General features: G+C 47.4%; 1 protein-coding gene and 1 non-coding gene across 2 annotated transcripts; one reads left to right on the forward strand and one right to left on the reverse strand.

Annotated features, from left to right (window-relative positions):
- Positions 1-1,927: 1,927 nt before the first annotated feature.
- Positions 1,928-2,030, reverse strand: LOC136547733 (U6 spliceosomal RNA). Its single transcript, XR_010781692.1, has one exon. It is a non-coding gene; the product is annotated as a U6 spliceosomal RNA (small nuclear RNA).
- Positions 2,031-21,359: 19,329 nt separating this feature from the next.
- On the forward strand, positions 21,360-22,760 carry LOC136547424 (momilactone A synthase-like). The gene is made up of 2 exons (XM_066539373.1): positions 21,360-21,542; positions 21,619-22,760. Exons 1-2 carry the CDS (start codon positions 21,508-21,510, stop codon positions 22,523-22,525), a joined length of 942 nt encoding a protein of 313 aa, XP_066395470.1. The 5' UTR covers positions 21,360-21,507; the 3' UTR covers positions 22,526-22,760.
- The last annotated feature ends 1,239 nt before the right edge of the window (positions 22,761-23,999 follow it).

A 23,999-nucleotide genomic window follows, 5' to 3' on the forward strand; every position in this document is an offset into this window, starting at 1 on the left:
AAAATGTTAATGCATGCTTAACACCGAGGTATTACAGATAAACTGGAGAACCATTACAGACATGGATTATGAATGTGATGTAAAATACATCTTATTGAGTCTTTCTGTCAGGCTGGTACCTGGTATCTGCAGGATGCTATTATAGTATCTTGGCATCAACTAATATATAATTTTTTATTTAAATGTTCTTGCAGGTATATTAGAAGGAATCAGTTAGATGATGCGTAAATGTTCTTGCAGGAGACAATTAGTTTAACAGTTTTTCCTTTGTTGCTCATCAGACTGCACAAGATAATATTGATCTTCAGACGACCATTCTTTCTCGATTTGATCTAATCTTTATCGTCAAAGATATCAGAATGTATGATCTAAGATAAGGTATGAAACAAAATTCTTTGTACAGCTTTTCTATTCTAGCAGCTGAGAGACTAGTGCAACTTCAAAATACAGCGAATAGCAAGCCACATTATCAAGGTGCATGCCAGTTGTGCTGCAGCTTCATCCACAAACACTGAGTCAATTGAAGGAGAGAATTGGCTGAAAAGGTGTGACCCGTGTCGTGCGTGTATGTTGTAAATTTGATTTTATTTTCTTGTCTTCTACTACATAACCTCTTCAGGTAAAGTTAATTTTTTAATTTTCTGTATAGCCTTTTCAGAGTGCACCTTTGCGTTCTAAAATGAATATTGATTTCAGTAGCTTTTGAAAAACAAAAGAATTTTGTAAAACCAAAGTATTTCTCCGATACTTAAAAAATACTTTACAACCAAACAGGGTTACATGTATTACTTTTTCTGAATAATGTGGCTATTGATTTGACTTTTAATTTAGACAAAAAAAAATCATAGATCAATTTGATGGTATGATAGCCAAGTATACTTTGGATTTGCTGTGGACACTTTAACTTAATTTCTTGTTGGGTTACTCATATTTGGTCAAATGGAGCATTTGGAGCTTCTAGCACTTTAACTTAATTTCTTGATAAGTCACAGATAATTGGTCATGGTTTCCGTCATTACATCAAACCATTGAAGAAGGTTGGAGGCTTTTGTTGCCTCATTCTGGCTATATGCATAGTGGAGTAGCTTATGTATATGAACTTTGGGCATTGTGTGGTTTCTCTTATCACTTTTCTTATCAGATATAGCACTTGTAATTCAGTGTACAACAATATGATGTATGTTTGACAAGAAAATTTATGTTTGTCTGGCAATCTAAGCATGGTTGTTTCATGACCGAATGACTACCTCGATGATCATCTTTGCAGAGTCATGGAGGAGTCACCAAAATTTAGGAGAAATCAGCCATCGTTAAGGCCTTCCCTGCTGATTGCAGTCGTCGAGGCCTCCGCGAAGCATGATTAATTTTTTTCTAAGCATGATCGTCTAAGGATGATTTATTTTTTCGTAACGTCACCGTGGCGTTAGCACGGGCAATATACTAGTGTATAATTAATGTTCCAAGAGATTAATACATGTGTAAGATATTCATGGAGAAATGGTAATTAAGCAGTGAAGGACGATTGAACACAAGCCTGAGAGCACCAAATCAACAACGAGGTCTGATGTATATTATAAAAAAAAACATAACACAAAAAAAACATAACACAACCTGTTTGTAAAAAGCAAGAGGTTAAACGTTGGAGTACAAATTTAATCCTGACGTCCTCCAAGAAGCTAGCTGTGCTGTGCACAAAATCCTGCAGGCCCGAAGGACCTATATGTAAGGAGGCGACAACACAGCCAAGAACAAAGGAAAGGCCTGGAAGCCCGAATCACCTGTTTGTAACACATCCAAGGAGCAGGAGGACCTATCTGTAAGCAGGCAGGGACCAGCGCGTAAAATCTCAAGGACCTGTTTGTAACAACATCCAGGCACCAGAAGGACCTATCTGCAGCTAGGTAGGGACCGGCGCGCAAATTCTCAAAAAAATTTGGACCATTTCTCGATTTGTGCGTGTCATCCTTGCGCAGGGGCCATGCTAATCTTCTCTGTATCGTTCCAATTTTATCGGATGTCTCCGAAGAGACAACGCGGCCAGTGCGCTCGCGAATATAAGCTGGTGTTTCCGTTACTGCGCTTCCGAGGTGGTGCTAAGCAACGTCGACCCTCCTGCTCCGGCTCCGCGCCGCGCCCTCTCGCAGTCGCACTCGCATCTCAGGAGGGGGCCCGAGCGGAGGCGTTTCGCGCAGCCAGTCCGTGGGCTGGTTTGTTTCTAGCGGCCCGCTCAGTAGAGCCACATGGACCTCTTTGTTGTACCGCATTGCCTCGTGTTTCTTTTTCTTTTCCTGTTTTTAAATAAATAAATAAGATAATATATAAATAGCGTGGTCGAGTAATCGATATGCATGGCAGCCCACGGCAGAAACATGAAACGTACATGCAGACGGTGTACGTGCATGCTTTTTGCATTGCACACGTAGGAAGAACTGAACTGCCCGTTGTCGTTGTCACTGTACGTGAATGGATTATATATGATGCAGTATAGCTAGGTAGCAAGGGACTTGCTGACTGGCCGTGGCCGGCCGGGCGTTGTATATATGGTCTGGGCTGTCGAGCGAGTAAGCAGCCTGCATTGTGCCCTCGTATAGTATCGTACCGAATATTCGAACGTGCTTGCATGATCAATCAATCAGGCGACCGAAACTGATGAATAGTACAAGACCAAATTAGCTCCTCGGCCCTAAAAAAAAAAGTTGAGCTTAGTTTCTTGGCCCTATTTCCGTTGAACTTTGTTATTTGGCCCTGGATCGAATTTTTTTTTTACATCCTTGGCCCTGCCGTCCAATCCGTCCGCCTCTATCGTCAACCAGCACAGGGATCGTACGCGAAAAGACCAGAATATCCCCGTACCCCTTCGTCACCCATCAGAGCCGCGTGACTTCTCCTTCCCCGTACTCCTTCGTCGAAGCGTGGTCGGAGGCGTCGCTAGTTTGCCTGAATGGGTTTCCCTCAATTTTTCCCATCTGCTTCTCGATTTCACTCAGTTTTACATTCTCTGAACGTAATGCTTCGTCATATGCCCGTCAAGGGAGGAAGCTGACAAGGTGGTGAATGCCTGCCACAACAAGCACACACGCTCTGGGGTATGCGAGCATTCTTCTGATCTTGTTCTGGTAGCAGGTTCCATCTTGCCAACTTTTTGTTATTTGGGTCTTGTTTAGTTCCTCCTAAAGTTTACTCCATATCCCATCGAATATTTGATAAATGCATGGAGTATAGACTAAAAAAATAACTAATTGCACAGTTTGCGACTAATTTGCGAGACGAATATTTTAAGCCTAATTAGTCCATGATTTGACAATGTGGTGCTACAGTAACACATGTGCTAACGAGGGATTAATTAAGCTTAATAAATTCGTCTTGTGGATTACTAACGAATTCTGTAATTTGTTTTTTTTATTAGTATCCGAACACCCCATGCGACACCTCCATATGACACCCGATGTGACACCCCAAAACTTTACACCCTGGATTTAAACAAGGCCTTAGTGACCGGGTCTTTGGTGGTTGGCTCAAAATCTTGGAATTGGATTTGTTAAAAAATTTTGGCTCCAAGTTCTAACCAGTAATAGTTTGTCAAGGTGCGTGTGCAAATGATTGCAAGGTGCCCAAACCAGCTCAGAAACCAACCAGCGAACAGGCCGTATGTGTCATTGTTTTGGCAGTGTTTGTCTTCTGTGGAGACTGTTTCTTAATATGATTTGACAATGTGGCGCTACAGTAACGCATGTGCTAATGGCGGATTAATTAGACTTAATAAATTCGTCTCGTGGATTACTGACGGATTCTATAATTTATTTTTTTATTAGTATCCGAACACCCCAAGCGACACTCCCATGTGACATCCGATGTGATAGCTCAAAACTTTACACCCTGGATTTAAACAAGGCCTTAGTGACCGGGTCTTTGGTGGTTGGCTCAAAATCTTGGAATTGGATTTGTTAAAATTTTTTGGCTCCAAGTTCTAACCAGTAATAGTTTGTCAAGGTGCGTGTGCAAATGATTGCAAGGTGTGAACCCATTCTCAGTTTGTAGACTATGTGTCATTGTTTTGGCAGTGTTTGTCTTCTGTGGGGACTGTTTCTTTTCTGATTTCGAGGATATATCTTAATAGTGTCAAGCCCAGTGGCGATCGTTTTTTCTTTCTTTCTTGTGTATCCAATAAGAGGAATATGCACTTTAACTTCTCCTGAATGAGTCCTTCCTGAATGAAGTTGCTCGGAATCTACTTCCTAATGCAGATACGTAGTAGTGCTTTTAAGAGCATGCTAAGTAGACAAAGCAAATACACACGTAATACAACAACCCTTGAGTAGCCTTTAGGTTGGCTAAATCTGTTCTTTGCTACTTTGAGTAGGATAAACTGGAGAACCATTACAGACATGGATTATGAATGTGATGTAAAATACATCTTATTGAGTCTTTCTGTCAGGCTGGTCCCTGGTATCTGCAGGATGCTATTATAGTATCTTGGCATCAACTAATATATAATTTTTTATTTAAATGTTCTTGCAGGTATATTTGCCCTGTTCGTTTGGGCTTGTTTGGCTTATAAGCCGTACTTTTTCAGCCAACAAACAGTATTTTTCTCTCACACCAAATCAGCCAACAGTACTTTCAGCCATGGCTTATCAGCCAAACAAGCCAAACGAATCAGTTAGATGATGCGTAAATGTTCTTGCAGGAGACAATTAGTTTAACAGTTTTTCTTTTGTTGCTCATCAGACTGCACAAGATAATATTGATCTTCAGACGACCATTCTTTCTCGATTTGATCTAATCTTTATCGTCAAAGATATCAGAATGTATGATCAAGATAAGGTATGAAACAAAATTCTTTGTACAGCTTTTCTATTCTAGCAGCTGAGAGACTAGTGCAACTTCAAAATACAGCGAATAGCAAGCCACATTATCAAGGTGCATGCCAGTTGTGCTGCAGCTTCATCCCCAACGCTGAGTCAATTGAAGGAGAGAATTGGCTGAAAAGGTGTGACCCGTGTCGTGCGTGTATGTTGTAAATTTGATTTTATTTTCTTGTCTTCTACTACATAACCTCTTCAGGTAAAGTCAATTTTTTAATTTTCTGTATACCCGTGTCGGAGGCGTCGCTAGTTTGCGCATCTTCCGCCCAAACCCTAAATTGGCGCTGGAGATGGATGGCTCCGACGAGCTTCCGTCGACGGATCCACCTAGGCCGGCGCCGGATCCACCTCGTCCGCGTTACAACAGGGCAGCCCGACTGGTGTCTGGGCTGTTCGCCCCTCGCGCGAGGCAGGGCGCCACGGGGCTGGCTGAGGGCGCTGCGGGGATGGGCGCGTTGCTCGAGCCTGGCTGCCAACCACGCGAAGCAGGGCGCCACTGGGCAGGCTGAGGGGGGCGCCGACGACAACCATAGTGACCCCTAGATCTTCTTGAGGCGGAAGAACTCCTCACGCTCGTGCCCGTCCAGCTCGCCCCTGATGTAGGCCGTAGGCGATGGTGTTCTCCAGGCGCCGGTTGGTGGTCTTGATGGCCTCGTCCAGCGACGCCAGCTCCACCAGCATCTCGAGGGCGCGTGCGGCAAGCCACCAGCTAAAAACACTAGGCAAAAAAAAACTCAGTAAAAATAGAGTTTGCCGAGTGTAAAAAAAACACTCAGTAAAAATGGGGTTTACCGAGTGTTTTTTTTGACACTCGGCAAAGAAGTAAAATCTTTTTTCTGGGAAAGGAGAAGAAAAAAAATAAAAAAAAACTTTGTCGAGTGCCCAGATCCAAGACACTCGGCAAAGAAATAAAATATTTTTTCTGCGAAAGAAGGAGAAGAAAAAAAATGAAAAAAAAACTTTGCCGAGTGCCCAGATATAGGACACTCGGCAAAGGAAAAAATATATTTATTAGAAAAAAAGAAAAAATGAAAAAAATGTTTGGCGAGTGCTCAGATCCACGACACTCGGCAAACAAAATTTACTATAAATCCACCGGGCGCCCCACGCCACCTCTCTCCAAATCCATTGCGCACCCTCTCGTCAAATCCGCCGCGCGCCCCGCCCCCAAATCCGCCGCGCGCCTGGCCGTCCTCCCCCTTCTCGGCGCGACCCTCCTATCCCGTCGCGACGGCGCCCTCCCTCCTCCCTCTTCCGGCGCGGCGGCGCCTTGCCCCCTCCCTCTCGCGGTGCGGCGGCGCCCTGCCCTCTCCCTCTCCCAACGCCCCCTCGCCGGATCCAGCTCCTTCCCTTCTTCCCCGGCGGCGTGGCAGCGCGGATCCGGTGCCCCCTCCTTCCCCGGCGGCGTGGCGGCGTGGATCCGGCGCGGATGCTCCTTCCCTCCTTCCCCAGCGGCGTGTCGGCGCGGATCCGGCGCCCCCCCTCCTTCCCCGGCGGGTGGTGGCGTCGTGGTGGTGGGCGGCGGTGGCGGCGTGGTGGTGGGCGGCGGTGGCGTCGTGGTGGTGGCTCGTGGCGGCGGCTGTGAAGCCGGGGAGCAGAAGCGAGACGGAGGGCGTGAAGCTGGGCCGCGACGCAGGGGAAGAGCGCCGCCGAGGAGACCGACGCCGGCCCGCGGAGACCGGCCGATGGTGCCTTTTTCTATTTTTCAAAAAAAAATGTTTGTGATGACTTTTTTTTATTTTTCGAAAAAAAATATTTGCCGAATGTATTTTGGGCACTCGGCGAAGTCTTTACCGAGTGTCCGACAAAAAAACACTCAGCAAAATCTGATTCACCGAGTGTCTTTTAGCCGTTGCCGAGTGCAATCGGCAAAGCTCCTGGTTTCCGTAGGCTGTTGAAGCGCGGGAGACGGACGCCGGCGATGTTATCCTGGTGCGCGCGCACGCGGAGCCTGGCAGGGCCCAAGACGGACTGCTGCAAGACGTGGCAGAGCGGCTTGGCGAGGGAGAGCGAGGCGGCGCGCATGGCGTCCTTGGCGGACACGATGCGCTTGAGGATCCTCAAGCGGAACTGCATCATGAGCGCGCCCGATTGACTTCTTCTTGAGCAGCATGTGGCCGGGGGTGACGCTGGCCAGCCACGCCTTCACCATGCCCAGCATCGTCATCGTCGGCACCACGTTCAGGCGCTACCCCTGCCCCGCTGCCGCACTTAGGCTCGCCGGAGACGATCAATCGCTTTTCTTGGACCTCCTCATCAAGTCCGTCGTGACCATATATGTGTACAGACTTACCGTATCTGCATGAGCACCATTGCATGATTGGGTTGGGTCGGGCTTGGACGCGTGGTGTCGCGATAGTTATGGAGAGACTGAAAGCTATGGCAATATCTGCACTGCGGCGCGCTTGCAGTTTCACCTTTTATTTTTGTGCACCCCTTTTAAATAATAATTTCATGCTTCAAAAAGTATTTTACTTATTTTGGAAGATTAATGATAATATATAGCCTGAGATACATGTACGACTGTACTGTACATTGCAGAAGTGTTTCATTTCGCTCCAAAGGTAAAAAGGTTATTTCATCTTGCTTTTAACACAGTCAACCAGTGAAACTAAAACCAAAGGGTCAAATTCCCAAACGAAATTCGATTAAGGGCCAAATAACAAAGTTCAACGGAAATAGGGAAACTAAGTTTGACTTTTTTTAGGACCAGGAGCCAATTTGCTCATAATACAATGCAATGGCGGCGTGCGGCCCGGCCCGGGTGGCCTGTCAAACCTTTGGTTGGGCTGACGCCTGGCTGCGGCGATAGTGACCCCCACCCCCCGCGTTCACGCAGACGCGCACACACTGACAGTGGAAAACCATGTGCGTCGTGGCATCTTCTAATAATTGCCTTATTTGCCTGATGTGCGCGCGGGCAGGATCGATCTGTTTTTTTTAGAACTCAAGGAGTCAAGGATCGATCTGCTTGTGCGGACGCCGTCAGTTTGTCTGGCATGTCAAACCTCTCCTGGGCCCGGCTGAGATGATCCACCACAATTGCTTTGCTCGTCCGGCCGATAGTAAATATATAAGGGCGTTCCCAAACGGCTGTCAAAGTTGTTAGCTTAAAGTTACCCAACCAGAAACAGGCCTTTCAATGGTCTAGCTTAAAGTTAACTAAATCAATTTTTGAATCGTTAAAATATGCAAAATGCAAGAGACTAACATAAACTCAAGAGATACTAGTTTCGCATGTTTTATAAAAGCATTCTTCTTTCATAGCTTGATATTCAGATTTGTTTGCTGCGATCTCTCTTTTCCCTTAGTCTTCGTCATCTTAGAGCCGCCGGGGCTAGTTTAGTATTAGAGACTTCTACAGTGGGGAAACCATGTGCATGGTAGTACGTATGAATTCTGATCGACCTCAACTCGATCAAAAGATTCAGCATATGTCGATAAAAGATGCTCGGTAATCCACCGAGAGGTATCTCATGATGGTAGATTTATCGTAGAGGTGAACGAGATTAGGAGCGAGATGGTAATACAAGCACCAAGACACAAAATTTAGATAGGTTCGGCCGTCAGTATGACGTAATACCTACATCCTGTGTTCTGGTGTATTGCATTGAGATGTATCGATCGTGTCCACTAGAGGACCCCTGCCTCTCCTTATATACTCTAGAGGAGTGGGGTTACAAGAAAAATATCCTATTTGGTACTATACAATAGCTTGCGGTGCACGCCGAGCAGCGCCGTGCACGCCTTGATCTTGTGGGCTGGGCCACTTCTGATGGTGCGGCCCATGTCTTGTCTTGTGGATACCGGAGACCATACCCCCACAGCTAGTCCCCGAGCCTGACAGTAGGTGACGTAGTCACGTGGTGCCAGGGTCAGAAAGTAGAAGACCAGCCGAGCAGGCAGACAGTCCCCGGACGTAGCCTCGAGATGAGAACAAGCACATTTACCGTAAGGTGAAGTGTGTCCACTTAGTCCCCGAGCCTGCTGAAAGATGAAGAATGAATCTTGTAGCAGGGTCAAAGAAAAAGAAGTCAGAAAGCTTTGCCGACGTCATCCGACATGCGCGCATCAAGACCCCATACATGCTGCTCAAGATCAGCTTCCTAATCCGAACAACATGGAACAGCTTGATAGCACATCGATGAGACGTAGCAAGATCCGACCACCAAGGGAGCACCGAGGAGTCCCCGGCGTCGCTGGCGATGTCCGAGCACCAAAGAGCGAGGAGTCCCCGGCGTCGCTGGCGATGTCCGAGCACCGAGGAGCATGGAGTCCCCGATGTCGCTGGCGATGACCGAGCACCGAGGAGCGAGGAGTCCCCGGCATCGCTGGCGATGACCGAACACCGAGGAGCGAGGAGTCCCCAACGTCGCTGGCGATGTCCGAGCACCGAGGAGCGAGGAGTCCCCAACGTCGCTGGCGATGTCCGAACACCGAAGAGCGAGGAGTCCCCGGCGTCGCTGGCGATGTTCAAGTATCGAAGAGCGAGGAGTCTCTGACGTCACTGGCGATGTCCGAGTACCGAGGAGCGAGGAGTCCCTAGCGTCGCTGGCGATGTCCGAGCACCGAGGAGTCCCCGGCGTAGCTGGCGACGTCCGTGCGGTGAAGTATGCCCACTTAGTCCTCGAGCACGAAGAATCCGAGCGCCGAGGAGTAACCGGCGTAGCTGGCGATGTCCGAGCACCGAGGAGTCCCCGGCGTCGCTGGTGATGTCCAAGTACCGAGGAGCGAGGAGTCCCCGGTGTCGCTGGCGATGTCCAAGTACTAAGGAATCCTCAGCGTCGCTGGCGATATCCGAGCACCAAAAAGTGAGGAGTCCCCGGTGTCGCTGGCGATGATCGAGCATCGAGGAGCAAGGAGTCCCCGGCATCGCTGGCGATGATCGAGCACCGAGGAGCGAGGAGTCCCCGGCGTCGCTGGCGATGACCGAGCACTGAGAAGCTAGGAGTCCCCGATGTCGCTGGCGATATCCGAGCACCGAAGAGTGAGGAGTCTCCGGCGTCGCTGGCGATGTTCAAGCACCGAAGAGCGAGGAGTCCCCGGCGATGCTGGCAATGTCCAAGTACCGAGGAGCGAGGGGTCCCCGGCATTGCTGGCGATGTCCGAGCACCGAGGAGTCCCTAGCGTAGCTGGCGACGTCCGTGCGGTGAAGTGTGCCCACTTAGTCCTCGAGCACGAAGAATCCGAGCGCCGAGGAGTAACCGACATAGCTGGCGATGTCCGAGCACCGAGGAGCGAGGAGTCCTCGGCGTCGCTGGGGATGTTCGAGCACTGAGGAGTCCCCGGCGTCGTTGGCGATATTAAAGTACCGAGGAGTCCTCGGCGTCGCTGGCGATGTCCGAGCACCAAAAAGTGAGGAGTCTCCAATGTCGCTGGCGATGTCCGAGCACCGAGGAGTCCCCGGCATAGCTGGTGACATCCGTGCGGTGTAGTGTGCCCACTTAGTCCTCGAGCACGAAGAATCCGAGCGCCAAGGAGTCCCCGGCGTAGCTAGCGATAAAGCACGAGCGATGAACAGTCTGGTCAATTGGTCGGCGATGAAGTGAGCATTGAGTAGAAGCGACCGGCGAACAGTCCGATCAACTGGTCGGCGACGGAGTCCATGAACCAAGCGGTCCGACCAATTGATCGGTGGAGAAGCCCGAACACCAGGTGGTCCGATCACCTGGACGATGATCCTACAATACAAATATGTAGAACGAGTAGTACATGATGTAAAAATATATGAACTCCGGAGAAAAAATAGCGTATGTAGCTCGGCGATCAGTTGGAGCGAAGATATATTTATATTTAATATAAACCGCCAGACCAGTTAGTGTGTAGCTGAGTCTCCAGCCCTAGCTAGCCCATAGTCCATAACGTCGAGCGCGGAGCCCGTGCACATGTAGGAGGAATAGGCGTGACCAAGGAGCCGTTGCCGACCACCCATAACGCAAAGCGCGAAGCTCGTAGCACGTGTAGGGAGTAGCCAGAGACATGACCGTCTCTAGAGGCATCCGAGCATCAACGCGACTATTTGGGGGTTCGGAAATTCGTTTGGAGAGTAAACATGGATAAAATAGTTCAGAGAAACATCATGGCGATATACGAAGATTGGAGAATATTTAGGAAAATATTAAAGCGTGACTTTGCTTTAGACAGAAAGTCTGGTCGGCGACGTATGGCGTTATCTGGTCGGCGTTGACGGTGAGCACCTGGCGGACGGTGAGTTGTTGGTGAAGGCGACCTCGAAGGTGGTTCTGAGATCGGATCTGCTATCATGGGGGCTGGTGTAGCCAGCGATGAATCATCATCGTGGACCGGTATGGATCTCCACGAGATTGATGACGAGAACACGCTGTTAATTTGAGGTCCATCTGGCTTGCTATGGGATCAAGTGCACACCCCTCCCTGACGCGCCAACTGTCGATAAAAGATGCTCGGTAGTCCACCGAGGGGTATCCCACAATGGTAGATTTGTCATAGAGGTGAGCGAGATCAGGAGCGAGATGGTAATACAAGCACCAAGACACAAGATTTAGACAGGTTCGGCCGTCAGTATGACGTAATACCTATATCATGTGTTCTGATGTATTGTATTGAGATGTATCGATCTTGTCCACTAAGGGACCCCTGCCTCTCCTTATATACTCTGGAGGGGTAGGGTTATAAGGAAAATATCCTATTTGGTACTATATAATAGCTTGCGGTGCACGCCGAGCAGCGCCTTGCACGCCATGATCTTGTGGGCTGGGCCACCTCTGATGGTGCGGCTCATGTTTTGTCTTGTGAATACCGGGGGCCATACCCCCACAACATACATGGATTTTTTTACTTACTTACCATTCCTATTCATTCTTGCAGCGAGCGATCCCCTAACTTGCCATCACCCGGCCTTATGTTGTCTCTTTTCCATTCTTGTATTGAACTAGACAAGTTCGTCTTTATCGACAACATTTAGGGCCTATTTGATACAACTTCAGTTTTCTGAGAGCACTTAACATGCCTTCAATTCCGAGATCTAGAATTTTCAGAGCTAGAGTTCTAGCCTTGAGAGCAAACGTACTCACGCTCTCTTTCTCTCTAATGCATGTGTCACAGCATGTAGGGAAGAGCCATATTGGAGACGGCCCCGCTGCCCGCCGCTTCTCCACGGCCGTAGACTTGCTTCAGTCATAATTGTTCCTTTCGCTCTCGCTACGACTAAGGTGTTGTTTGGTTCTATAGTTGGAACATGAACGTTAACGTAAACGAGTAACAGTGAGATCTGTTATGGGGTGCAAGAGAAGACAAGATTTGTTTGGTTGGCTTCTTAAATGCCGATGGGAGCTGAGGAATCAGCTAGCTAGAGATATCAGAGACGACGTTGTATACGAATTGTAGACATAAACCCTTCTCAATCTAGTGGATAAGTGTTAAGCATACGTCGATCAAGAAAGACACATGAAGAAGTGGGAGACAAACCACGGAAGCAAGAGAAATGACGGATAGCTCTAAAAATGAAAGCATACAATCAAAAACTACTAATGGCACGACTGTGCTTTGTTAGATTCACAGTACCTCTAAAACATAGACCAGGGGATAATTACACTTATATGGAGAACTGTTAATGTACCTCATCCAAGGGCAATTGTGGCCATGGTGCCACAACGACATAGCCTTTGTCGTCGTAGCAGCGTAGGCGCGGTGGTGGCGATGCAGAGGTGACGGTGAGGTCGGTGGCGGCTTCCCATCGCTGGCAGCACTGTCTCTCTTGAATGGTTAGCGTTGGGATAGAGGTGAGGCCTCAGCGGCTCAGGTGAACCTCGTAGCTAGAGCCCCGGCCCTCATCTCCCTTTATAGTGTTGTGTGACAGGGGCCCACCAACCATGGAGCGGTTGGACACCTCCGATCAGGACGCTGATACAAGGGCCCAATTGGTCGTTGGGCCAATTGGTGGAGATCAAACTAACATTCTCCTCCTTGATCTCACCTTATTCCTTAAACTTAACTTACTTATTTTATCTTATTCCCATTCCATCATAGATCAGTGCATAGAGCGTGCCTCATCGTCATGGTTGAAAGGTCCTAATGGCTAGAGGGGGGTGAATAGCCTAATAAAATTTCTACAACAACACTTAACAAAACGGTTAAACAATTATGAGACAAAGCGAGTGTTGCGCTAGCCTACTTAAAATACAGGCCACCTACCACAATTCTAGTTTAGATAGTGTCTATTTACACAATAGAAAAGACACTATCATATGTTAGTGTGCTCTCAAAGACTAACTAAAGAGCTACACCAACCAAGCAAACAAGCTCTCACAACTAGTTACACTAAAGAGCTTGACAACTAGTTTGTGGTAATGTAAGGAGAGTGATCAAGAAGGTTATACCGTCGTGTAGAGGAAGGAGCCAATCAATCACAAGAGAGAATTACACTAGAGACTAATCACCTCGGAATCAAATGATGAACACAATGATTTTTACCGAGGTTCACTTGCTTGCCGGCAAGCTACTCCTTGTTGTGGCGATTCACTCACTTGGAGGTTCACGCGCTAATTGGCTTCATACACCAAACCCTCAATAGGGTGCCACACAACCAACACAAGATGAGGATCACACAAGCCACGAGCAATCCACTAAAGTACCTTTTGGCGCTCCACCGGGGAAAGGTCAAGAACCCCTCACAATCACCACGATCGGAGCCGGAGACAATCACCACCTCTGCTCAATGGTCCTCGCTGCTCCAAGCCGTCTAGGTGGCAGCAACCACTAAGAGTAACAAGCGAAATCCACAGCGAAACACGAACACCAAGTGCCTCTAGATGCAATCACTCAAGCAATGCACTTGGATCACTCCCAATCTCACTATGATAATGAATCAATGATGGAGATGAGTGGGAGAGCTTTGGCTAAGCTCACAAGGTTGCTATGTCAATGAAAATGGCCAAAGATGTGAGCCACAGCCGGCCATGGGGCTTAAATAGATGCCCCCACGAAATAGAGCCGTTGTACCCCTTCACTGGGTACACTGCGCTCTGACCGGACGCTCTGGTCATACTGACTGGACCCTAGACTCAGCGTCCAGTCCACTGATGGACGCCACACGTCACTAGCTTCAAACGCTGTTCGTCAGATTTCAATGGCTACGAAGCTGACCGGACGCTCCGGCAAAACTGACCGGACGCTGGAGCCTCAGCGTCCGGTCGAGTATAGTAAGGGTCTAAAACCGGTTTTCCTCGACCGGACGCGTCCGGTCCACCTCGACCGAACACAGCCCAATGTCTGGTGGTAAACCCTAGCCACTGTACAGCCAAGTCAGCGCGACCGGACGTAGCCAGTCAGCGTCTGGTGCTTTTGGATCCAGCGTCCAGTCACTTGACCGACGCTGGCATCTCCTCCATTCTCTTCACCCTTGCTCAAGTGTGTTGACCACCAAGTGTATCACCTTGTGCACATGTGTGAGCATATTTTCTCAAACATTTTTAAGGGTGTTAGCACTCCACTAGATCCTAAATGCATATGCAATGAGTTAGAGCATCTAGTGGCACTTTGATAACCGTATTTCGATACGAGTTTCACCCCTCTTAATAGCACGGCTATCAAACCTAAATGTGATCACACTCTCTAAGTGTCTTGATCACCAAAACAAAATAGCTCCTACAAAATATACCTTTGCTTGAGCTTTTTGTTTTTCTCTTTCTCCTTTCCAAGTCTAAGCACTTGATCATCACTATGGTATCACCATCATCATGTTATGATCTTCATTTGCTTCACCACTTGGAGTGTGCTACCTATATCATGATCACTTGATAAACTAGGTTAGCACTTAGGGTTTCATCAATTCACCAAAACCAAACTAGAGCTTTCAATGGTCTATTGCCATTAGATTAAACAGCTACAACGCACCTCTCTATTTTGAAACAGATACTCAACTAGGCCCTTAGTATCCAGAAATCATAGGCTTTCCCATAAATCAATGTCGACTGTGTGTTCTCTGAACGCAGTGGGTGGTTAGCCTTTGGTAAGCGGATCCGCAAGTACTCACTCGGCACTTATGTGTTCAATGCTTTCAACATGATTCTTGATTTTCTCCTTTACAACATATACCTTAGTGTCAATGTGTTTGATATCACACTTGACTTGTTGTCTTAGGCGTTAACTTACTTTAAATGGTTATTGTTGTTGTCTACCATTATTAAATCTGGGTACAAATTCCCTTAACCCCTTTTGCCTGTTCCTTAAGCCTCATGATAAGCTATACTATGGTATGCATCACTGATGACATCACAACTGTTTCTTTGGAGCTTTTCCACAATAATACTCCAACTATGAGTGTTAGCAACTGCTATGGATTTTACTACACATCTCGCCAAGACTTAACTTTTGTACCCTCAACTATTTGAGAGTACTTATTCTTTCTTACTCAGCATGAGACTTTGGTACTTTGCAAAATTGCAAGCTATTCTCAACTCAATACCAGTGATCTATATCTAAACTGGACTTCTACCAAAATATCTCGAATACTTAAACTATGTCAGGGTAAGTTCTTATTTGTACATGTACACACATCAAGCTTCCAACAGCTGAAGTATACAGAACCATATTCTTTTGATCGATCTCATATCGGTTCCTAGAACACTTAAAGTTCTCAAAACTATTACCCTTAACTATAGGAGCAGACGTAGGTTTACTTGCATGCATACTTTATTTCTTTAGAATCTTTTCTAAGTATGCCTTTGTAATAGTCCTAATACCCCTTTTCATCTATCTCGGTGAATTTCGATTCCTAGAACCATTGACGCTTCACCAAGATCATTCATATTGAAACTTGAGGATAAAACTACTTCTCTAATGGCAGATTAACACCACTACTAGTGAGTAGAGTGTCATCTATTCACAGGATGTGGAAAATAAATTTTTCATTCTTGAACTTCGCATAAACGCTATTGTCCTTCTTATTTTCTTTAAAATCAAAACTTTCTTATCGTTTCATCAACTTCAAATACTACTGTCTAGAGACTTACTTTTAACACATAAATGGATTTCTATAGGCAGCATCCCATATGTTCTTTTCTTCCATGACAAAACCTTTTGGGTTGTGCCATGTAGTCGTTTTCATATAAATCCCCATTGAGGAATGTTGTCTTTACATCCATCTGATGTAACTCTAAATCATAATGTGTCATTAACACCATTATGATTCTAAAAGAATTCTTACATAAGACTAGAGAGAAAACTCTCATTGTAATATATTCTTCTCTTTGCTTAAAGCATATTGCCATAAGTCATGCTTTATATCTTTTTACATTCCCTTTGGAGTCACATTTTGTCTTGTAGACCAACAGCCTACTGTTTTGGCTCCATTAGGAATTACTTCTAAGTTCCAAACATCGTTGGCACTCATCGAATTCATTGCAACTTTCATAGCTTCTTGCCATTTAAACAAGTAAACGCTTCTCATGGCTTCTTCAAATGAGGTGGGATCACCCTTCATTTGAATTTTTTGACTAACACAGACTTTATAGTCATCAAAAAATTAGTTTACTAATTCTTTGAGACCTTCTGGGGCCTCAGCTACCAGCACTTTCATATGGGGCTGTTGTCGCTCTTCATTGCCAAGAGACAATTGATTCTACAGGCTCCTATATAACAAGATCCTTATTTACATTATTCATCTTCTTCGAAGAGCTAACAACAGGTGTTGTATTGGTCATACAACATCAACAGGTATTGAGAAACTTGTTGCTCCTGAGTCACTAGAGTGGGCACACAGTCCCTCTTCTCTTCAAGTCTTAGGTATGTACATACCTCTACATACCATGCTCCCCCAGATCTTCTCATCTTTTCTAAAAATTGTGTATCTTCAAATATCTTATTTTGGGTTTAATCAGTTAAAATCTCATATGGCGCTTTAAGCACCACCTTAACATCTTTGAGACTTTCTACGCTATCTTCCTATCGGAACTAAAAGGTCTAGGAATTTAGCTATTTCTCTGCTTGGGGGTATCATTGTTGTAACTGTTGTACTCCTCCGACGGTCATATTCATCTTAATTAATCTTTGTCTCACTCTTAATAAAGAGTATCTTGCTTAATTGATCTTTATATTTTTCTCTCCCTAGAAATATGGCATGAACTTTACTGTCATAATTTCGATAACTATTCAGAAAGCCTGTAAACGAGGAGACACTTATAACTTACTTCATTCACATGATTGTGTCATGTAAACAAAGTTATTTCTTGATCCGTTTAGAAGTACACTTTCCTTAAATCACTTTAAGAACTCAACGAGGTCTTTCATTTGTGATACTTTTTGCAAGTCACACTTGCATCTTTTCTTACCTTTTGGTTATTATTGACCATGACTATGCATTTCTTTTGTGCCAAGGCCAATACTAGGACAGTATAAGAGCTACCTAAACTTCTCTCGCTATGCGGGATACAAAACATGTGAATCGTCACAAAACTTCTCCCGCCATGCTGGATGGACTAGCATAATTACTATGCCAAAACTTCTCCCATGCGGGATACATCTATACGAAAACTTAGTCATGATGACTAAAACATTCACTTATACTTCATTTTCCAATTAAATCTTCCTGTTGGTTTCAATTTAATCAGAAAATTAATAAACTAATAAAAAATGTTCTCAACTGGTTTGACTCAAGCCTTTTCATTGACATACCCTAGCATTGCAGCTCGTTGGCATACAACCGAGTGATATCGTCGAATTAAAACATACAAGGTGCTTCTGCATCAATTCTATATCATCGTTGGGCAGAAAAAAGAATTAATGCATAAAATTTATAAATTAACTTGAAATCCATATAACTACTCTTTAAAATTAAATTCTTCCATTGGTTCGAATTTAATTAGAAGATAATCAACATCATTGCAGCGAAAACTTAATAGTGAAATATATTTTTTAGTCCAGGAGCATTTCTTGGTCCTTATCAACTCTCTAAAAAATTCACCACATTGGTGTAAAATTTTCCAGAGATTTAAACTTCAAACTTAAATTTTGTTATAATATTGTCATCATCAACGTTGGTCAGAAAATGGCAATACCATAATCTTACTTAAACAAAAAACCGACTACTGCTCTAATTAAATTTTTCCGTTGGTTCCAATTTAATTAGAGGATCAACATAATCATAATTTACTAAATATTACTGCTCTTCAAATTAAATTCTCTCGTTGGTTTGAATTTTAATTAGAAGATAATAAACTTTAAACTTTACAGCAGAAACATGAAAAATTCTTTATCTATTTTTCAGAAGCATTTTATTTTACTCATCTACTCTCTGAAAAAATTATCCCGTTGGTTCAAATTTTGATAGAGATTCAAAACTTGACAAAAATTCATCGAAATTTGCTTCTGAAATTGTCAAAACTGCTTCTAAAAAATAAATAAAAGCTTAAAACATTAGCAACTGTTCATTTTGGCCGGCCTCTGGAAAAACAGTACGCGGCCCAGCTCTACAGCACAGCAGCGTGACCCATTCATCGAAAATGGCCCACGCCAATCGTGCAAGCCGCCCTCTCCTGAGCCCATGCCGCAACCTGGGCCTAGGCCGGGAATTCAGCCCACAGCGCTCGCTGCTGCACCGCTCCGCCTGGGCCAGCTGCCGGTCCAGACGATCTCGGTCGTTGGTTTCCATCCGACGGCCAGGCGTCAATATCGCGAGAACAAAACTCAGCCACGGCTGATCCCCAAAACCCTAATCTCATTTTTGTCTCCTCCCTCTCTCTCTTCGCTCTCTCGCGCCGAGCAAGCGTCAGCGGCGGCGACCACGGTGGCCGTCGGCGCCGGTGAGGAAAGACAACCACTGGACCAAGTTTGGCTCCCCTTCCTCCACTTCCTTTCTCTTCCCTTTCCCCTTCTCTTCCTTAGCGCCGCAGTAAAAGACGACCACGACGCGACGGCGGCCCATGGTGGCTGGAGCATAAGAAGGTAGTGGCGCTGCTGCGGGGCCCCTCGCCTTCGCTTGCGCTCGCCCAAGGCTGAGCGCGTCACCATCGAGCGGCCTTGCGGTGGTGCCCTGAGCGTGCGCACGGCCCAGCCGAACGCCGGCGAGCCAACGCTGCTCGGGTAGATTCCGCGCGGTGGCAGGGTCACCTTCCCACACGACGGCGGTGGCGACGGCGGCGAGAGAAACCCGGGTAGGTCCCCTCCCCTCTCTGTCCTCCTTCTAGGTTAGGGTTACCTCCGTTAGGGTTAGGATTGACCCGATTCGGTTTTTCTTTTGGGTTTGATTCAAGATCGGCGATGTAAGCCCCTTCCCCTCTTCCCCTTTCCCTCTTCTGTCTTTGGATCTTGCTGTGTTCTTCTCGGTTCTTTGCCAATTGGGGATTAGGGTTAGGGTTAGGGTTTCATACTGTTCTTCTTCCCGAGCTGTTTGCGCGGGTTAGGGTCAGGGTTGCTTTTCAAAACCCGAGGCCCTTCTCACTCCTTTTCTTCCCCGATTTTAGGTTTAGGGTTCAGAACCCTCTGTCCCGATCCGAATTGGATCTTTCTCATCTCCTTCTAAATTGCTACCCCTAATTTAGATCTACACTAGAACCTCGGCTCTGGTACTATTGTTAGATTCACAGTACCTCTAAAACGTAGATCAGGGGATAATTACACTTAGATGGAGAACTGTTGATGTACCTCGTCCTAGGGCAATTGTGGCCGTGGTGCCGCAATGACGTAGCCTCTGTTGTCGTAGCAGCGTAGGCGCGGTGGTGGCGATGCAGAGGCGACGATGAGGTCGGTGGTGGCTTCTCGTCGCTGGCAGCACCGTCTCTCTTGATCGGTTAGCGTTGGGATAGAGGTGGGGCCTCAGCGGCTCAGGTGAACCTCGTAGCTAGAGCCCCGGCCTCCACCAACCATGGAGCGGTTGGACACCCCCGATCAAGACGCTGATCAAGGGCCCTGGACCAATTGGTGGAGATCTAACTAACATGCTTCACTTTTCACTTCTAGGGAGAAATCCACAGTCATGCCGAACTCACAGATTCATGTCCGCATCGTCAGACGATATGCATGATACAGGACCGGGCCTGTTACGTTGGAGATATTTTCAGATGGATGATAGATGACAGCCTGAAAACGCTCTCAGCTCGTTTATTACAAGGTTCAGCAGCCACCCGTTTCGAAGAGATTAGGTAGATAGATGCCCCAGATATTTTTCTAGTTTAATTTGTTGTGGCTGCCGCCTGCTGGGGGAATTCACACCGGAACACTTGGAGCCAGCGCCACGAAAACGCACAAACGTCTGCCACACTAGACACGATGTAACTTGCTTATGATTTTTGTTGACACAGATTTTGATCACACAATAGTTAGGGCTTGATCTTTCTCGGCTTAGGCTGGTTGCCCCATCCGCCCACTCGCACCCAGCCGAAACGCCAGGTTTCTTCTATTGTCGCACAGTCACCAGCACAAACCGGTCTGGCCGGACCGGATCGGTTTGTGAACTTTGCAATTTTGGCCATAATTAGATCCCTTGATTTTTTTTCTAGTCCGAGTTTTGACTTCCCAAGCTCATCATGTTTTGCTGTCAACAGATTTGAAGAGGAGACAGCATGTAGCGATCGAGATCACATGATAATATATCAATACCATTTAGGCCTTGTTTCAATGCATGTTCAATCCGCATGTGTTAGAGTGAAATGGAATAAAACTTAGTTTAATTCTATTACAATCCACTTCAACACATGTGGATTGAGACGAATACATGTGCATCTAAACAAGGGCTTAGGTGAGGATTTCCTCTCTCCGAGACTGTTCAAAAATAATCCAACGCGTCTGTATTGCGATTAAAAAATGATAATAATCCGATCGATACGCTAACATTATATCTAATCCACTCTATATATATTGTTGCGGCGATCCAGATCGAGGATGGTAATATATGGGTTTAGCTCCACGAGGCCACGACTTTTGAAGTTTTGATCTACGCAACATGTACAGTTGTAGCATCTTTAGTTTTCATATATAAATAGCCACGCGCGCATCGCGAGCACATGCACTGAGAAAATCAGCCGGCCGCTTGTGAGTTGGGACCGGCGCCGGAGCTTGCGTCGGTCGGTGTGGACGCGTCCTGATGGTACCGGCCGGCCGGCCGGCCACCCAGCAGGGCGCCGCCGCCGGAGACGAACGCCCGAGGAGAACAAGCAAGCAGGTGGCCAATGCACGCAAGCCGTTTGTGGAGAAAGTCTACAGTGCTACGGAGTACTATGTAGGAGGGAGTACGCGCGGGCGACGACATGCATGCCTGTTGTTTTTTGCACTCAATCGGCACGCACTCGACACTCCACAGGCAATCAATGCAAGTGGCCATATGCATGATGGATGAGCTGGTGGGGTCGCCCAGGTGGGAATGGACGTAGTACGACGTGGCGTCCCGTCGCTGTCTGCGTCTGCCGGCGGCGCCCAGCTGGAGTAGGCACATGGATGTAACACACGGCACGGCAGGCGGCACTTTACAGCTCGATCGTGTGGCAGCAGAGCAGATCCGACTGCCAGGGAGGGAGAGGGAGGCGCACGACTACTTTATAAGCCGACGCCCTGCTCGCCGGTCGCCGCCGCAGATCCATCACTACTTTAGAAGCTAGCTGTTCATCGATCAGGGGACTGATCAATCGGAGTTGCACGGCGGAGCTAGCTAGCTACGTGCTTGTATATCAAGATGTTGTTCAGAGCAGTAGTGCAGCACGCCCTCAGGTATATATGAGTTTGATCGACCTCAACTTGCATTGTGTGCGGCGTGTGTGATATGATGTACCTATCTCTACCGCAGGCAGGGAAAGAGCCGAGCTGGGGCTCCGGTGGCCCTGCTGCCCGGCGTCGGCGTCGTCGCCGCCGGCCGCTTCTCCACGGTCGCAGCAGATGACTCGCAAAGGCTGGCCGGGAAGGTGGCCCTGATCACGGGCGCCGCGAGCGGCATCGGTGCGGCGACGGCGCGGGAGTTCGTCCGCCACGGCGCCAAGGTGGTGCTAGCGGACGTCCAGGACGACCAGGGCCGCGCGCTGGCCGCGGAGCTGGGCGCCTCCGCAGCCTCCTACACCCGCTGCGACGTGACGGACGAGGCCCAGGTGTCCGCGGCCGTGGACCTGGCCGTGGCGCGGCACGGCGCGCTGGACATCGCCTTCTGGAACGCCGGGGTCGTGGGGTCCCTGTCCCGCCCACCGATGGGCGCGCTGGACCTCGCCGACTTCGACCGCGTCATGGCGGTCAACACGCGGGGCGTGGTGGCCGGGGTCAAGCACGCCGCGCGGGTCATGGTGCCGCGCCGCACGGGTAGCATCATCTGCACCGCTAGCATCGCCGGCGTGCTCGGCTCCGTCACGCCCCACCCTTACAGCGTATCCAAGGCGGCCGTGGTGGGCCTCGTGCGCGCCGTCGCCGGGGAGCTCGCGCGCTCCGGCGTGCGCGTCAACGCCGTCTCGCCTAACTATATAGCTACGCCGCTCGTCATGCGTATCCTCCAGGAGTGGTACCCGGAGCGGAGCGCCGACGAGCATAGGCTCATCGTGGAGAAGAGCATCAACGAGATGGAGGGCGTGGTGCTCCAGCCCGAAGATATCGCCAGGGCGGCGCTGTACCTGGCCTCCGACGAGTCCAAGTACGTCAACGGACACAACCTCGTCGTCGACGGCGGGTTCACGGTGGGGAAGGTGCCCAACATGCCGCCATTTGCGCAGTAAACTGTAGCGAATTGATCGGAGGGCTGCAATGGCTTCATTCGCGTCTTCCTTTCGTACGCAAAAAGCTTTTGAATAAGCTGTATCTTGGGTATGTTGTGTTTTGTACCGAACAAAAAACCCAGCAGCATTCGCCATTCTCTCGATCGGTTCTTGAGCATTTGAACTCAAACGCCTCATCACGCCATTTGTTGCTTGTAATATCTTCCAATTAATCCCATTGGGCTACGAATTTACACTTTGCCATGCATGATGTCTTTTACTTTTCGTTAGTCATTACACGTACTTCCCGTCCTACAACGTACCAACTTTCTGATACAGACGCCTTACACTCTGAGATAAGAGTGAAAAAATGAAGTAGGTACTAATTATCCATTTATTATCAGAAAAAACTACTAAATGATCTGAAGCTCATGTTGAGTTAGCAATGGCAGTCTCCACACTCCTGCCGCAGGTAGCTTTCTCAGGGGACCGTACTACTAGTTTATCCGTTTTATTTTAAGCAAGGAGGCATATAACTTTCAATAAATAGCAACAATTTAACCCATAAGGTATACCAATGATAATAGTCCAACACATGTACCCATGAAAAATTCCAGCCACAAAGTAACACAATCTCATCTAATTAAACGGATAGTCACTCCGTACTAAAATAAATCAACTTTTAGAGTTATCTTAAGTCAAAATATTTGAAGGTTAACTAAATTTATAAAAAAACACCAATATTTATGACATGAAATTAATATCACTAGATACATCATGAAATATATTTTTGTAAACATGAATTGTGTTGTGGAACCTTAAACTCCCCCTCCCCTTCTCACCTAGGCCTATGAACTTTTTTTACGCTTCTTGGTCCATTACACCATATATGGGCGTGCATGTTTGCGACCGTGTTCTCTGTGTGGGGCGGCGAAAAGAAGCAATCACGCCAAACGGGCCGAGAGTGGTGCGATGATTCTTCTCACCGCATATGACACCGAGACCGCAAAAATGAACTAGCTCTTGCGTTTTTCTGTGCCCCGGTGCAATGGCCGCAATACGCATCTATACCGCATCGCGCGGATGGCAACCGCAGCACTAAACACCCTCTATGTCTGCATCCTATCTTCTGCAGTCCAAATTAGGTCGCGTAAGACTCTATTGTCTTCGTAGTAACATGTAATATGGGAGCATATGGCCGTGCGTGGCGCCACAGTGACGTTCAACGAGCGTAGCAGCGGATGGTGCACCGCCAGCGGTCGTCAAGGCTATCTGAACGGTCAGGCTTTTCTAGAGATCCGTGTCAGCTGTATGACTGCATGCATGTTTTCATTTGTTTAGTACTGTAGGACCCATGACGGTCAACTACTCCCTCACCTTGTGGTTCTGCATCTGGAAAAGCATGCAAAAAGGACAGTACACGTCACATAAAACAACCAATCGCTATGCGAATATGGACTCAACGGCCGCTGATAAATAAGACTAACTCCAACAG

Source organism: Miscanthus floridulus, chromosome 3 (genome assembly GCF_019320115.1).
Source record: "Miscanthus floridulus cultivar M001 chromosome 3, ASM1932011v1, whole genome shotgun sequence".
Taxonomy (NCBI): domain Eukaryota; kingdom Viridiplantae; phylum Streptophyta; class Magnoliopsida; order Poales; family Poaceae; genus Miscanthus; species Miscanthus floridulus.

What these genes read in the sequence shown, in the direction of transcription:
- LOC136547424 (XM_066539373.1), top strand. Translation starts at nt 21,508, where the DNA reads ATGTTGTTCAGAGCAGTAGTGCAGCACGCCCTCAG. An exon ending in GTAGTGCAGCACGCCCTCAG is followed by an intron (nt 21,543 to 21,618) that starts GTATATATGAGT and finishes TCTCTACCGCAG; the next exon opens with GCAGGGAAAGAGCCGAGCTG.